The 13,679-nt window shown below is 50.1% G+C and overlaps 1 protein-coding gene across 1 annotated transcript in view; it reads right to left on the bottom strand.

Annotated features, from left to right (window-relative positions):
* LOC132473543 (disks large homolog 5-like) overlaps positions 1–13,679 on the bottom strand; it is a 47,489-nt gene that overhangs the window by 13,072 nt on the left and 20,738 nt on the right. Inside the window, 14 exon segments of the mRNA XM_060073724.1 lie at positions 1,746–1,914; positions 2,767–2,856; positions 4,049–4,151; positions 4,153–4,186; positions 4,834–4,978; positions 5,320–5,440; positions 7,066–8,166; positions 8,465–8,557; positions 10,322–10,425; positions 10,701–10,876; positions 10,974–11,101; positions 11,712–11,844; positions 12,550–12,675; positions 12,956–13,140. Coding sequence (XP_059929707.1) covers positions 1,746–1,914; positions 2,767–2,856; positions 4,049–4,151; positions 4,153–4,186; positions 4,834–4,978; positions 5,320–5,440; positions 7,066–8,166; positions 8,465–8,557; positions 10,322–10,425; positions 10,701–10,876; positions 10,974–11,101; positions 11,712–11,844; positions 12,550–12,675; positions 12,956–13,140 — 2,708 coding nt within the window.

The raw sequence follows: 13,679 nt of genomic DNA, 5'->3' as shown, positions 1-13,679 counted from the left end.
ACAGTGAGCATATAAGAGTGAGAGTGTAAGAGTGAGTGGGTAACAGTGAGAATCTAACCGTGAGAATCTAACAGTGAGCATATAAGAGTGAGAGTGTAAGAGTGAGTGGGTAACAGTGAGAATCTAACAGTGAGTGTGTAAGTGTGGCATGTAAGAGTTAGCGTGTAAGAGTGGCATGTAAGAGTTAGCGTGTAAGAGTGGCATGTAAGAGTGAGCGTGTAAGAGTGAGCGTGTAAGAGTGAGCGTGTAAGAGTGAGCGTGTAACTATCCCCAAGTCCTGCACACAAACATGTTCACCAGCACGTAGCTTTCAACCACAAAGACCACACAAAGCATCAAAGGAAACGCATGCAGGACGTTTCCTTGTAGCAGATTAAACCTGCATGTGCAACGTCATCCAGAATTGGCTTTGAAACGCTACATGGCTTCAGGAAGGAGAAGGGACAGAGGAGGGGATTAGCAGCCAAAGTGAAACTGTGTTCAGCAACCAAGGAAGCTGAGGACTGAATTTTAATGCATGGCATGAATATATAAAGGCAGACTCAATGATTTAGCTTGGCTTGTAACATAAATATACACCCATATATATACGTTTATATATGTATTGCCTGTGCAGTCATCTTTGAGCATGCAACATTGGGATTTCCTTTGAGGCTTTCTGGGATGGAGTTGGCTCTGAAGCAGGCAGCATATAGGGCAGCCTATTACCATTAAACATTCAGATACCATATAGAATGAGATACCTATGAAGGGAGGGCACCTGTGCAGCGCCAGTTAGCATGCTAGCACTAGCATGCTATGCAAGTGTAATTACACAGCATCACATAGCATGAACCAGCGATCGGCGGTTCATTGTTTGGGGCCGGTGGAGAAGGAGGGAGGGAAGGAAGGAAGGACGATTGCCTCATAGTGCCTTGAAGCCTTCACCACAATATCACTGGCGCACCATTGATATTGGATGGGAGAAGGGATATGCGTGTTTGTGCGTGTGTGTGTGTGTTTGGGGGGGGGGGAGATGATTGAGGATATTCCTTTTATTGCTGGGGCAACAACGAACCTGAGGCTCCTGAGAGAGGAGAACCGTGGCCTTGCAGCCAGAGGGAGCCTGAGGAAAGATCGGTTACGATACAGTGGTCTGGACGAGGAGGAGGAGGAGGAGGAGTGTACAGGTGGGAGACAGAGAGGTTGGCGGAGCAGCAGAAGACGCAGGAAGAGAGGTAAAGGCAGAGAGGACACAAAAAAAACGGGAAGGAAGCAGCAGAGAAGACGTAAACGAGTGGACATCGATATTCACATACAAACACACAAGCGCACACACAGGAACACAGAAGAGAGATCCAACACGGCAGACTGTCAGGACATAGAGAAAGAGAAGAACGGGGGAGAGCGAGGTGGGGAGCGCCACACATTTGGCAGATCCCAATCCCTCCCGCGAGCGGGACTCTTAAAGTGTTAGGGAATTTCCCCCAGAGCCCTGCTACTTCAAATGGACTCTTGACGAGAGGAGGAAGAGAGATATCTCTGACCACCACAGAACACCAGTTGCCTAGCAACCAAGCAACCACCAGCCCCCCCATAAAGGACCGTACAGGATCACACGGCTGCAAATCAACTGGGAGGTTTTCCGTCCGGATTCGACTGAAGTCACTTCATCCCAATGCACAGTACATATAACTATATGTACTGCACCCTATAACCTGCACCGAAAGCTCAGCTTTTTAAGCTCTGCAAGGTACCTGGCGTACCTGTCTTTACGGCGCTCTCCCATTGGCAGGGGGCTGACGGAGATCCGGGGCAAGGTGGAAATGGAGCCCTGCGATTGGCTGCTGGCGAAGGAGGAGGTCTCCAGGTTGAGCGGCGATTGTGGGGGGGTGATGAGACTGGGGCTGCTGCACTCCGAGTGTGAGAGGGAGCCTGGGATTGAATAGGAAATGGAGAGCAAAAGAGAGCAAGAAAGCGGGAATGAGAGAGGAAGAGAATGAAAAGGGGAAAAGTGAGAGAAAATCAAGTTAAGGGGTAAGCTTTCTCGGCTGAGCTGTGGTACACAGGGTCTGCCGAGAGTGGCTGGGAACATGGAAACAGTCACAGCACAAGCCGTTTAGACGTCTAATCAATACAGGTCAGGCAGGGTGTATCCACCATGCTACCACCTCTACTGCTCTCCGTGGGCTTTAAGACTATGGTTTGGGTCCCCCCAATCAATATCCTGCTCCACGTCAGAGGCAATACGAACAAAATTGAATTAAATGAACATAAATGGATAGCCTGTTGAGGAGATCAAACACAACATCATGATGTGGTTGTCGGTCGTCCACTAGTGGCTTCTCAAGCTACTCCAAACGAAATAATATGCTAAAGCAAGAACGGTAGTAGTACTGCAGTAGTGGGGTCATCTCAAGCACTTGGAATAAATACCCATAGTGCATTTCATCACACTATACACAAATATACGTTTAATATGTATTCAAAGTATTTTCTTGTCCAGGTCACTCTTGAAAATAGAAATAAGCGTTAATTAAGTTAGTTAAAGCGTAATTAATAGTCGTGTTGTACATTATTTGACCCTAAACAACAACTAACCCTAATACTAAACCCTCTCCTATCTCACGCCCCAAAAGAAACAAACCAAACTAAATGAATGAAGTAAAAAAAGGATTTGAGACACTTTAACGTGTTGAGCAGAGCAATCTCGTCTGGGATCGACGTAATAAGTGCTGTAAACCTGTGCTTAGTAGCAGGGTACTGTAGCACAGCAGGGTCCTGTACCTCTGTCTGAGCCCAGCATAGAGCGAGGGTAGCGGGGGGTGGAGGGGATCTTGATCCTCTCCGTGCGGTACCCCACGTTGTTGGAGGAGCCTGGTGGGAGGAATTAGTGGAGGATACAGAGAGAAGAGGGGTCGAGAGAGAGAGGGGCCGAGAGACACAGACAGACGGAGAGAGAGAGAGAGAGGGGCCGAGAGAGAGAGGGGCCGAGAGAGAGAGGGGCCGAGAGAGAGAGGGGCCGAGAGAGAGAGGGGCCGAGAGACACAGACAGACGGAGAGAGAAGGACAGAGAGAGAGAGAGAGAGAGAGAGAGAGAGAGAGAGAGAGAGAGAGAGAGAGAGAGAGAAAGAGGGGGCCGAGAGAGCGAGGGGCCGAGAGAACGACAGACGACGGAGAGAAGGACAGAGAGAGAGAGAGAGAGAGAGAGAGAGAAGGACAGAGAGAGAGAGAAGGGACAGAGAGAGAGAGAGAGAGAAAGGACAGAGAGAGAGAGAGAGAGAGAGAGAGAAGGACAGAGAGAGAGAGAGAGAGAGAGAGAAGGACAGAGAGAGAGAGAGAGAGAGAAGGACAGAGAGAGAAGGACAGAGAGAGAAGGACAGAGAGAGAAGGACAGAGAGAGAGAAGGACAGAGAGAGAGAAGGACACAGAGAGAGAGAAGGACACAGAGAGAGAGAAGGACCAGAGAGAGAGAAGGACAGAGAGAAGAGAAGGACAGAAGAGAGAAGGACAGAGAGAGAGAGAGAGAGAGAGAGAGAGAGAGAGAGAGAGAGAGAGAGAGAGAGAGGAGAGAGAGAGAGAGGAGAGAGAGAGGAGGAGGGAGAGAGAGAGAGATGAGAGATGGAGAGAGAGAGAGGACGAGGAGAGAAGAGAGAGAGGAGCCCGAGAGACACAGACAGAGAGACACAGACAGACACAGAGACAGAAGAGAAGAGGACAGAGACAGAGAGAGAGACAGACAGAGAAGGACAGAGAGAAGAGAGACATACAGACAGAGAGAGAGAGAGGGGAGAGAGAGAGAGAGAGAGAGACAGACAGACAGACAAACATACAGACAGACAGAGAGAGAGAGACAGACAGAGAGAGAATGAAAGGACAGACAGATAGAGATGGAAAAAGTGCAACAAAAGTCACGTCAACAATACTACCCGCAGAGTGTGGGGATGTGCACACCACACAACGAGCGTGTGCGTGCTCACGAGCACAAATGAATGAATGAATGGGTGACAAAATGAATGGCAGAATGTGCTCACGCGTGCGGGGGGCCGCGTGAGTGCGTGGGACTGACCGAGGCGTGCGCTGGATGGCAGTGAGTTTGTACCGTGAGAGGCCCGGCCGGCGCGCGTGGCGGAGGACGTCTCCACATAGTCCCCTCCCCGCTTCTGCTGGCCTCAGGTCCAGGCTGAGCCGGCCATGGTGCTGGGGGCTGGGGGGGGAGACCGGGAGGAGAGTTAACCTAACACTGTACATTCCTTTTTACAAATCATTGATAGAGTAAGTTCAAGCCAAAAATAAATTTTTTGTTGTTCAATGAGCCCCGTTTGGGCCTCATGGTATTTTGGATTAAAATGAGAAAGTTGTTAAACGTGGAGGAGTCTCTGTAAAGTACAAGAAGTTGTCTCCTTCCGAATACTGAAAGCATTTTTGAAACTCGTAGGCGGATCTGGGGTTATTTACCCTTTAAAAAACGGTTTGTATTATTCTATTAACCTTTGACATCTTGGTAAGGGAAAATGAATGTTTTCCATGTATGTTTTCCATGTATGTAAAGCCCTTTGAATATAAATGAATTGTTCGGGTGATACAACACCCCAACAATGCATCTCCTTACCAGACCAAATGACAAGGCCAACAAAATATAATATTATATCTTACATAAGTTTTAGACTTTTTTTGTTCGATATGTAAATGAACTTTTAATTCAATTCAGATGCTCACTGTTTTCAGAGCTTATCCAACACCCACGCTTTGTTACAGAGACTCTGAAACTCACCTGGTGTGTGTGGGTCTGGTCCGTGTGAACTCACCTGTTGTGTGTGTGCGTGTGCGCGTGTGTGTTAAACTGGAACTCACCTAGTGTGTGTGTGCATGTGGCTGACGGGGGAGGTGACGGTGGGGCAGTTGCTGGCGTGCACGCGGTGACTGCGCACCGTGTACACCGGGTTCCTCATCACCGCCGTCACCGCGGGGCACGGAGACAGACCCCGGTGGGCCGAATCTGGAGAGACAAACACACACACACAAAGAAATGACGTACCCGTCAAAAGGCCCGCGGAAACGTAGCTTTCAGTGAATCATCATATATTAGTACCTGTGTGAGAGTAGGTGGGTGTGTGAGTGGGTGTGTGTGTATATGTGACAGTGCGTGCGTGTGACCATTAGTGTGTGTGAGTGTGTGTCAATTGGTGTGTGGTTTGCGTCTCTGAGAGCATATTTGAAAGATCCCTAAACCTTAGTGTATGCGTGAACATGTGTGAGTGTGTGTATGGTGTGTGTGCGTGCCTGCGTGTGCATATGGTGTGTGTGTGTGTGTGTGTGTGTGTGGGGGGGGGGTCTCACTAGGGGGCAGGGAGCCGTTGTAGAGGGTGGGCTGGAAGCCCATGCTGTGTCGGTGGGAGCGGCTGGGGGAGGAGCGGACCATCTCCCGGAGCTCCAGGGGGGCCTCCTCATGGGAGTAGCTCTGGGGGAGGCGATGGGCACGTTATGACACACACACACACACACACACACACACACACACACACACACACACACACGGTGACGCAAACAGCAGGAACTCATGCAGCAGCAAACGCCTCCCCGCCCACAGAACCCAAGGACATCAGGAGCAACGATATAAGCAAATATATTTAACAGGACAACATTTCCCCTCATATTTTCTACATTTGCATTTTTTGAATTTCTCTATTTGAACAGGGACCATGTGAACAATAACCTTGTATTAAACAAGAGGGGACGTAATCTATTAGGCTTTAGCAAATCGTTAGATTCCACGCGTTGGCCCTAGTGAGTAATGGTGGTAGTCGAAGAAAGTAGTTAGGGAAAATGAAGTGAGAGTGCACAAGAGCGAGCAAAAGACGCTAAACGACGAGACGAGAGAGCGAGGGACGCAGAGTGTAATCAAAGTGTGTGAGACCAGAAAGAGGGATGATGAGAGGTAAAAAGAACCCCGATATGGAGCAAGAGGAAGAGAGCTAAGGAGAACAAGAGTGAACAAGACAAGAAAGAGTGACAGAGTGAGGGTGACAGAGAGTGAGGGTGACAGAGAGTGAGAGTGACAGAGAGAGAGTGACAGAGAGTGAGAGTGACAGAGAGTGAGAGTGACAGAGAGTGAGGGTGACAGAGAGTGAGGGTGACAGAGAGTGAGGGTGACAGAGAGTGAGGGTGACAGAGAGTGAGAGTGACAGAGTGAGGGTGACAGAGAGTGAGGGTGACAGAGTGAGGGTGACAGAGAGTGAGGGTGACAGAGTGAGGGTGACAGAGAGTGAGAGTGACAGAGAGTGAGAGTGACAGAGTGAGGGTGACAGAGAGTGAGGGTGACAGAGAGTGAGGGTGACAGAGAGTGAGAGTGACAGAGAGAGTGACAGAGAGTGAGAGTGACAGAGTGAGGGTGACAGAGAGTGAGGGTGACAGAGAGTGAGGGTGACGGAGAGTGAGAGTGCCAGATAGACAGAGCGGCGCACAGAGAGAGGAAACGAGAAGGAGAAAATCCCGGAGGAGGAGAGCTGGAGACAATACGATCGAACAAGGAGAGAGAGAATGATGGAGGCACCGAGCAACGAGGTGAGCGAGCGACAGTCGCTAGGCTATCGTCGACGTAGCCTCAGGCACTGACTCAGCGCTTTAGGGCAGGGTGGCTTTCCCCCCCCCCGCCCCTCCTACGACGCGAAGATATCAATCAGGCGAGTGAGCACGTCTGTGGGCCCCCGGTGGTAAATCCCACCACAGAATGGAAACACAGCTTCTGCTAAGCTGAGGTGATTTAAGACACGGGGCCCTGGGTTTCTGGATATTCTTTTTCAATTTGAACTTGGAAAATAAAAAACATCCCGTCGTGCTCTCTTTATTAGAGAGGACACGGCTATAAAACGGTCCGTCATAGTGGTGATTCGGTGGGAGCTGGGTTCTGTGGTGGAGGTGTATTATGAGATAAGAGTGTATTTCTCGGGGGACTTATTAAATTGAGTGTCACAGCAGAAGGCACAGGACACGAATAGCAATTTCGACAAAGATCAACATTCAAATAAGAGTAAAAACTACCATCCAAGGATAATTCCCTGCTGCCGACAGGTGAACGCCACTCACCTGGAAGGTGGGCATGGCGAAGGGCTGGGGGGTCATCCTCCGCCGGAGGGCGGGGGCTGACTTGGGGCGGGGCCTCTTCACCTCAGGCTCCTCCCCTCGAGTGCGTCCGATGTCCTCGTCGCACGACTTCCGCGACGTCAGCACCTTGGCGTCCAGGAAGTAGTGGTTGCCGTTGCGGTCCCGCTCCCGCCCGCCCCTCTCTCGCGCCGGGCCCTGCCCCGAGTCCCCCGTCGCCGCGGAGACGGCGCCGTCCGACGTGACGGTGCAGTCGGAGGCGGAGCTGCTTTGGTGCTTGTGTTTGAACTTGAACGAGTCCGTGCGGGTGGGGGGAGGGGGCGGGGTCGGGGTCGCCGTGGACGAGGAGGAGGAGAGCGAGTCCGTCTTGGAGGGCTGCGGGGAGTGGCACGCCATCTGACTGGCCACCATGTACTCCAGCTTGGCCGCGGCCGACGAGGGCGTCTCGGGCCGCTTGAAGGTGTCCGGGTCGAAGATGGTCTTCCTCTGCTTGGGGGACTTGTAGATGGACAGCTGCGTGGGCGCCGCCACGGCCGCGGGGCCGTCCCCCACGCCGCCGCCGCCGCCCAGCACCTTGGGCCACGTGCCGCCGCTGTGCTTCTTCTCCGAGCCCGCCTCGGCGCCGACGACGCAGTCCGGGGCCGACACGGGGTCGTAGGGCAGCGAGGTGGGGCCCCGGGCGTAGGGGCAGCACTCCTGGAAGGCGCTGGGGCCGCCGAAGCGCCCGACCACCGCCAGCTCCGAGGAGGGCCGCAGGCTCATGGCGTGGAGCGAGCCCGTGGAGAAGGGCTTCCTCCCGTCGCCGTAGGCCCCCGGCTCCGCCGCCGCCGCCTCCTCCCCGCGGACCCTCCCCCGCAGCCTCTCGCCCCCGACGCTGCCCAGGCTGACGGTGGCGCCGGGGGTGGAGGCGGAGGAGGGGTGGTGCTCCGAGGAGAGGAAGATGTCCGTCTGCGTGGAGCTGTTGTGCTTGAGGTTGCGGCCGTTGCGGGCGTGGACCTCGGAGGCGGGGGCGCGCCCGTTGGGCTTCTCCGACGAGTCCCGCAGGCTCTCGAAGATGTTCTGGCCCGACGCCGTGTGGGTGAAGAACTGTGGAGAGAACGTTTAACATTAACACATCGATTCATTAAAAATAACGGAAAGAAGCATTTATCCAAAGCCATTTCCAAACGAGGCTACGAACAAACAATCTTCATTGGATTAAATACATTTCTGAACAAAAGGACACAGCAGCTTAAGAAGGAATCTGAAATGGCCCCAGATAACCTGAAGTTGTGTAACTCCAGTGACAGTGTCATAATTCCCTCATAATCAAACAGGTGCCGAAGAGCAGCAGCAAGTGAAGGAGCCAGCGAGGAGATAACTGGGGAAGAGGACGATGACCCACCTTCATCAGAGAGAGGCTGAGAGAATCGTGGCCGTTCCTCAGCAGAGACTCGCATTCTGTCAGCGACTTGTTGTCCAGAGCGATGCCGTTGATCTGGCAAGAAACACAAAACAACAATGTCACAAAGTTGAGTATTTTTGCATGCCAAGTGTCTCAAGAATCACGTTAATAAGGTCATGCACGCACGTGAGGCAGGGAGATACATTTGTCTTGTGCATGGAAGAACCTGTCTTGGTTTTTAGCCGGGAGGACAGTAAAGAATCTAGGCCAAGATGATTCCAGCCCTCAAAGCATCACACTCTGCAACACCCACATTTGCATCTCAAAAGGATTCATTTAAATTGTAATTTAAAATCTTTACCAGGGGAAAAAGTGATAGTCATATCCTTTTGATATAAATATATAACAAGTCCCAGATGGGAAAAGAGGTGTGACAACAGAAAGTACAGGACAGTCATAGGGAAAATAGAAAAAGAAGACTAAAATAACCAGCTCTAAATAGCCTGCAAACATTTATAGCCATTTAACATTTCGCTGATACAAGTGTCCATCCAAGTGGCGGGTGTCTCTGTGAAATCCCAGCTAGGGACCAGCTTAAAAACAATAAAGTGCAGACCAATGCATATTTCATTGCGAGTTCAGCACTTACGATTCACATTCAATCCCTCTGCAAAGCTCTGCCCCTCTCCCCGGAGCACAGAGAAGCATTTAATACGTGGCATACAACTTGATACGGCCGTGTGATTAACAGCCACAAGGGCATGATATATAAGAAGAGGCTCCTTCCGGCGATTAGCGTCCTCTTAAGGGTGTCATCTCTGTTCCTGCTCCCGCTAACCGCCCGCCGCGAACAAGCTATCAGCTGGCGTATCGCTTCCCCTGGAGGCCAAGAGACCGCGCGGAGGATACCCAAGCCTTACTTATATCTACATTCATATTTATTTATTTATGTGTGTACTTATGTCATACAAGTAACTCGCTGGAGTTGGAAGAAGTGGTGGGAGGGGGGAGTGGGGATTAAGATTTCCGGGCGCTGCTGGCAGACGCTAGGGTACGTATCAAGGTCATTCCTAAAAAGAAGGGAGGGTGAATGAGAGTTAGAGCGTGAGAGAGGGAGTCAGAGAGCTTCTAAGAGTCTCGAGCGCAGGGCTGGGTCCGAGCTGTGGTGGGAGCACGTCGCCCCCTACCTCTCACAGATGGGAAGTGTATGCGGAGGATTTAAATATTAAGTGGCGGTGGGGTTTCGCACACTCGGGCCGATGTGATTATGAGGCATGTACGTCGTTGAGTTGAACAGCCGATTCCCGCAGGACCGGACGTACGACTGACTGGGGGAGGAGGGATGTGTATATATGCACTGGGTGGTAGTACTTGGAAGATGTCCCAAGGGTGTAATCAATATTATTTGTTGGGAGGTTGTCATGTAGACAGGCAGACTCTGTGTTATCTCCACAAAGGCCTCTCGGGATGCTCTTGACAAATTAAAGAAAGAAAAAAAATCCAGAGCTTCAACTCGACCCACGTTCCCATGTACTGGGAATGGCATTGAAATGGACGGAGAATTTCAATGAGTTTCGGGAGAGAGTTTCGGGGAAGAAAGACAATCTTCGCTTTGGTGGAACTCATATTATAATGATAATAAAAAAAAAGTGTATGGTAAAAAAAAATTGATATGGTAGTACAATGGTTGTAGTACAAGTACAATGTTCTCATTTCAGAAGCGTAAACCAAACTAAATCCTTATTCTTTAACAGAGAAAAGGCATTCAAATGGTTGAAATTGAAGTCAGCATATATGGGGAAAAGGCTTTGCTCTGTAGTAGACTCTAGGTGAGGACTGAAGCCAAAGTGGACTCACAGCGATCAATCTGTCCCCGACGCTCAGAGAGCCTTCCCTGGCCGCTGGACTGCCCTGGACCACTGCAGTCACAAACACGCCGCTCTCCAGACCGATCCCACTCTCTGGGACAGGGACACAAAGAGCAGACGGGACATACCTTATGAAGCCCTGCTGGGTGATGAGGGTTAGAAGGAAGTAGAGGACAGTCTATAAGTAAAAAAACTAAATATAAAATAAAAAGCTGGAAAAAGTAAAACAGAAAAATATCTCTACACGCAATACATTAAAATAAAGAAGTATATACTGTATATTTATTGGAAATATACAGAGTTATAAATAAAAGAGCACATTTTTGGCGGTGTGATGAGTCCTGTGAAGGTAGTTGGGGTCTATGTACCTTTGTGCCCCATGAGGTTGATGTGGACGGGGGTGACTGTCCTCCCGCCCAGAGACTTCCTCCTTCGTACCACCATGTTGAGCAGGCCCCCGCCGTTAAGCACCGCCTTCACCGCCTGCTTCCTGTCCTTATTGGTCAGGTCCACGTCGTTAATCTTCAACAGCCAATCGTTCACCCTGGAAGAGAAAAGAGTCACAATGATAGTTGGGGATTTGACACACAATGGCTTGCTTATTAGCTAGAGTGTAAGAATGCTCCGGTACAAATTCTCACCTTAACCTTCCGTCTGCAATACTTCCTTTGTCCACCCGCGATACAAATATCCCACAGTCGCCTGGTAAATATGGGTCATTTACCCCCTCCGCAATATCAAACCCCAGAGCCTTCAAGTCCATATCGTCCTGCAACCAGTACAACCACACAACACGTCACATGGGAGGAACCACAAGAGGCTTCTTTGTGTGGTCCAATTTTAACATTAGGGATACGTGTAGGAATATTCAGCCAAGTCCCTGTGGCTAATGTCCCCTTAAGTTGATTGTTAGCCCAACGGTTAGCTCAATCAAACCATAGCGTAAAGTGCGGCCATTTCCAGTGCGTAAAATTCACACTCGACTTCTGTCATTAAATATCACACTCTATACACATCATATACGTCATCTTTCCTCTCTCAGCCATTTGGAGACCAGCTATCCTTTAACGGTGGAATCGACATTAAGACAATTGAATTCAATTTCAATTTCAGCCATGGTTGATGCATAACAAGCTTGTCAGAACCTTAATACGCATGTTTTAAAATAAACAATGGGGAATACACTCCGTTTGACACATGAGGCCAGGAAAATTGCACATTCAAAAAAATCGTAAGGGCTCTGAATTTAAGTTGATTAACACATCTATAAGAAGTGTACGAAGCAATGCTGAGCCTATACGCTCTTGGTCTACAATGAGGGGTTATCCCAGTCTGCTACGTTTAACACTACGGTACCCCCCACAGTTAGGGGGCCTTACCCTGTCCTTCTCAAACTCCACCACCTCCGTCTCCCACTCCAGGGAGTCCGTGTCTATCGCAGAGTCGTGAGAGCTGTGGGCCATCAGCTGGCAGAACCTGGCCTCGTTCTCCAGCTGGCTCTCCAACTTCTCCCTGTGCGCACAAACACACACGCACACACACACCGACACAGACACACAAACACACACACAAAGCTAAAAGGTCAGACACTGAAGCTAAAATAGGAGTTTTGTATTGTGGGCCCAAATGAAAGCATAAATGGCTTCCTACCTAGCCTAGGGATGCCTTTAGGGAAGCTTTGACATTAGGAACGTGGTTTAATGTCCTATAAAGAAAGGTCGACAGAAGGCCTCAAAAAGTCACCGTGTTCTGCTTGGTTTTTCATGGGTATATCGGACCATACCCGTCATGTCCAAATTCAGCCAGAAGGGGGCGCTTTAATGCACAATACATGCAAATAATTAAGGAGGAAGAGTGTAGAGTGACATAAATAGCAAGCACGTGTTTATGTGTATCCCAGGGTCCAAAACACTTTTTGGGGGGGGGGGGGGGGGGGGGGGGGGGGGGGGGGAATTACACTTTTAAGCTGTGCACGCTGAAATGGCGCCAGGAAAAACTAACGGTGCACCACAACATCAACAAAGCACAAGAGGTAGAGCTTTCACACAAGCTTAGAGACAGACAAGGCGCACACACACACACACACAAACACACATGCCTCAGAGACTCCTTCCCATGCATCGATCTCCCTTTTTGTGGGATGTTTACCAAACTGTATCCACTTTGTTGTTTTTATTCAATGATCTGTTTATCGGGCCGTAAGAGACTGGGACTCACTTCAGCTCTTTGAGCTCTCGCGACGCGTCGTTCTTCTGCTTCCTCATGTCGTCAAGGTTACGCAGGGCGTCAGCCAGATCGCTGACCGCACGGTCCCTCTCCCGCCGGAGATTATCGCAAAGCGTCCTGGGAAATGAGGAGCAGAGAAGTGTGAGTATGAGTGTGTGTGTGTGCGTGTGCGTGTGCATGTGTGTGTTAAAGGGAGGTCTGGCAAGGTCAGGAATGGAGAGATGAGGCGCGAAAGAGTGTATTGTAGCACCACCAGACATTAGCTTTGAGAACACCATCCAAGACCTTCTCAAGCCATTAAGAATAATCAAAACCAAACCATCCCCAACTGTCTACGGGCATCGCAACAAAACAAGAGCCCGAAACAGCGTTTCCACCGCTGCTTTGGTGTCCCTACCGTATGCTCTCCCTCTCGGCCACTATCTTGTCCCGCTCCTGGAAGGCCCAGTCCCGCCGGCACTTGGCGACCTCAGCCTCTTGCGTGACCTCCTTCAGCTCCTGGGACATGGCCTCGTACTGCTTCCTCAGCACCTCCATCTCCTTGTTGGCCCGCTCCATGTCCAGCGTGGCAGAGTCTTGTTTCTGACCGCCGCAAAGCAGGGAGGGGTGAGGTCAGCTTCAACAGAACCTCAGCCTTGGGTCGGTTAGCCAGAAGATAGCCAGCCATCGGATCGAATGGCTACTGTTTGACACTTGGCTAGACCCGATCACACAAATGACATGAATCCGATTGTTTTGGCCTAATTAATAGGATAATAAGTAATGAATTAGGAATTAGAAGGATTGATTGGTCGTTTCCATCTTTAAGCAGACCATTAATGGTAATTTCACAAATTACCAATTTAGGAAAGTAAATAGCCGAGAGCTGCCATAAATAGTAGCCACTATATTGAGTGGCTACCCAATCACAATACTCATACATCCCCTAGAGACATCCCCTAGATAGTTTGATTACAGATTTATTGTTTTATGTTACTCTCTTTGCGAGAAACTGAAAAAGAGACCCCCTTTCTCAATGAGTCTCATCCGGTTAAACAAAAATATTTGACATTCGTTTTTCTATTTGGGGTGGGGACTAGGCTGCTCGATTCTAGAAAAAAAAATCATAATCACGATTATTT

The sequence above is a fragment of the Gadus macrocephalus genome, chromosome 15 (assembly GCF_031168955.1).
Source record: "Gadus macrocephalus chromosome 15, ASM3116895v1".
Classification (NCBI taxonomy): domain Eukaryota; kingdom Metazoa; phylum Chordata; class Actinopteri; order Gadiformes; family Gadidae; genus Gadus; species Gadus macrocephalus.
Note: the sequence above shows the minus strand (reverse complement) of the source record. Positions and strands in the feature narration are given on the sequence as shown.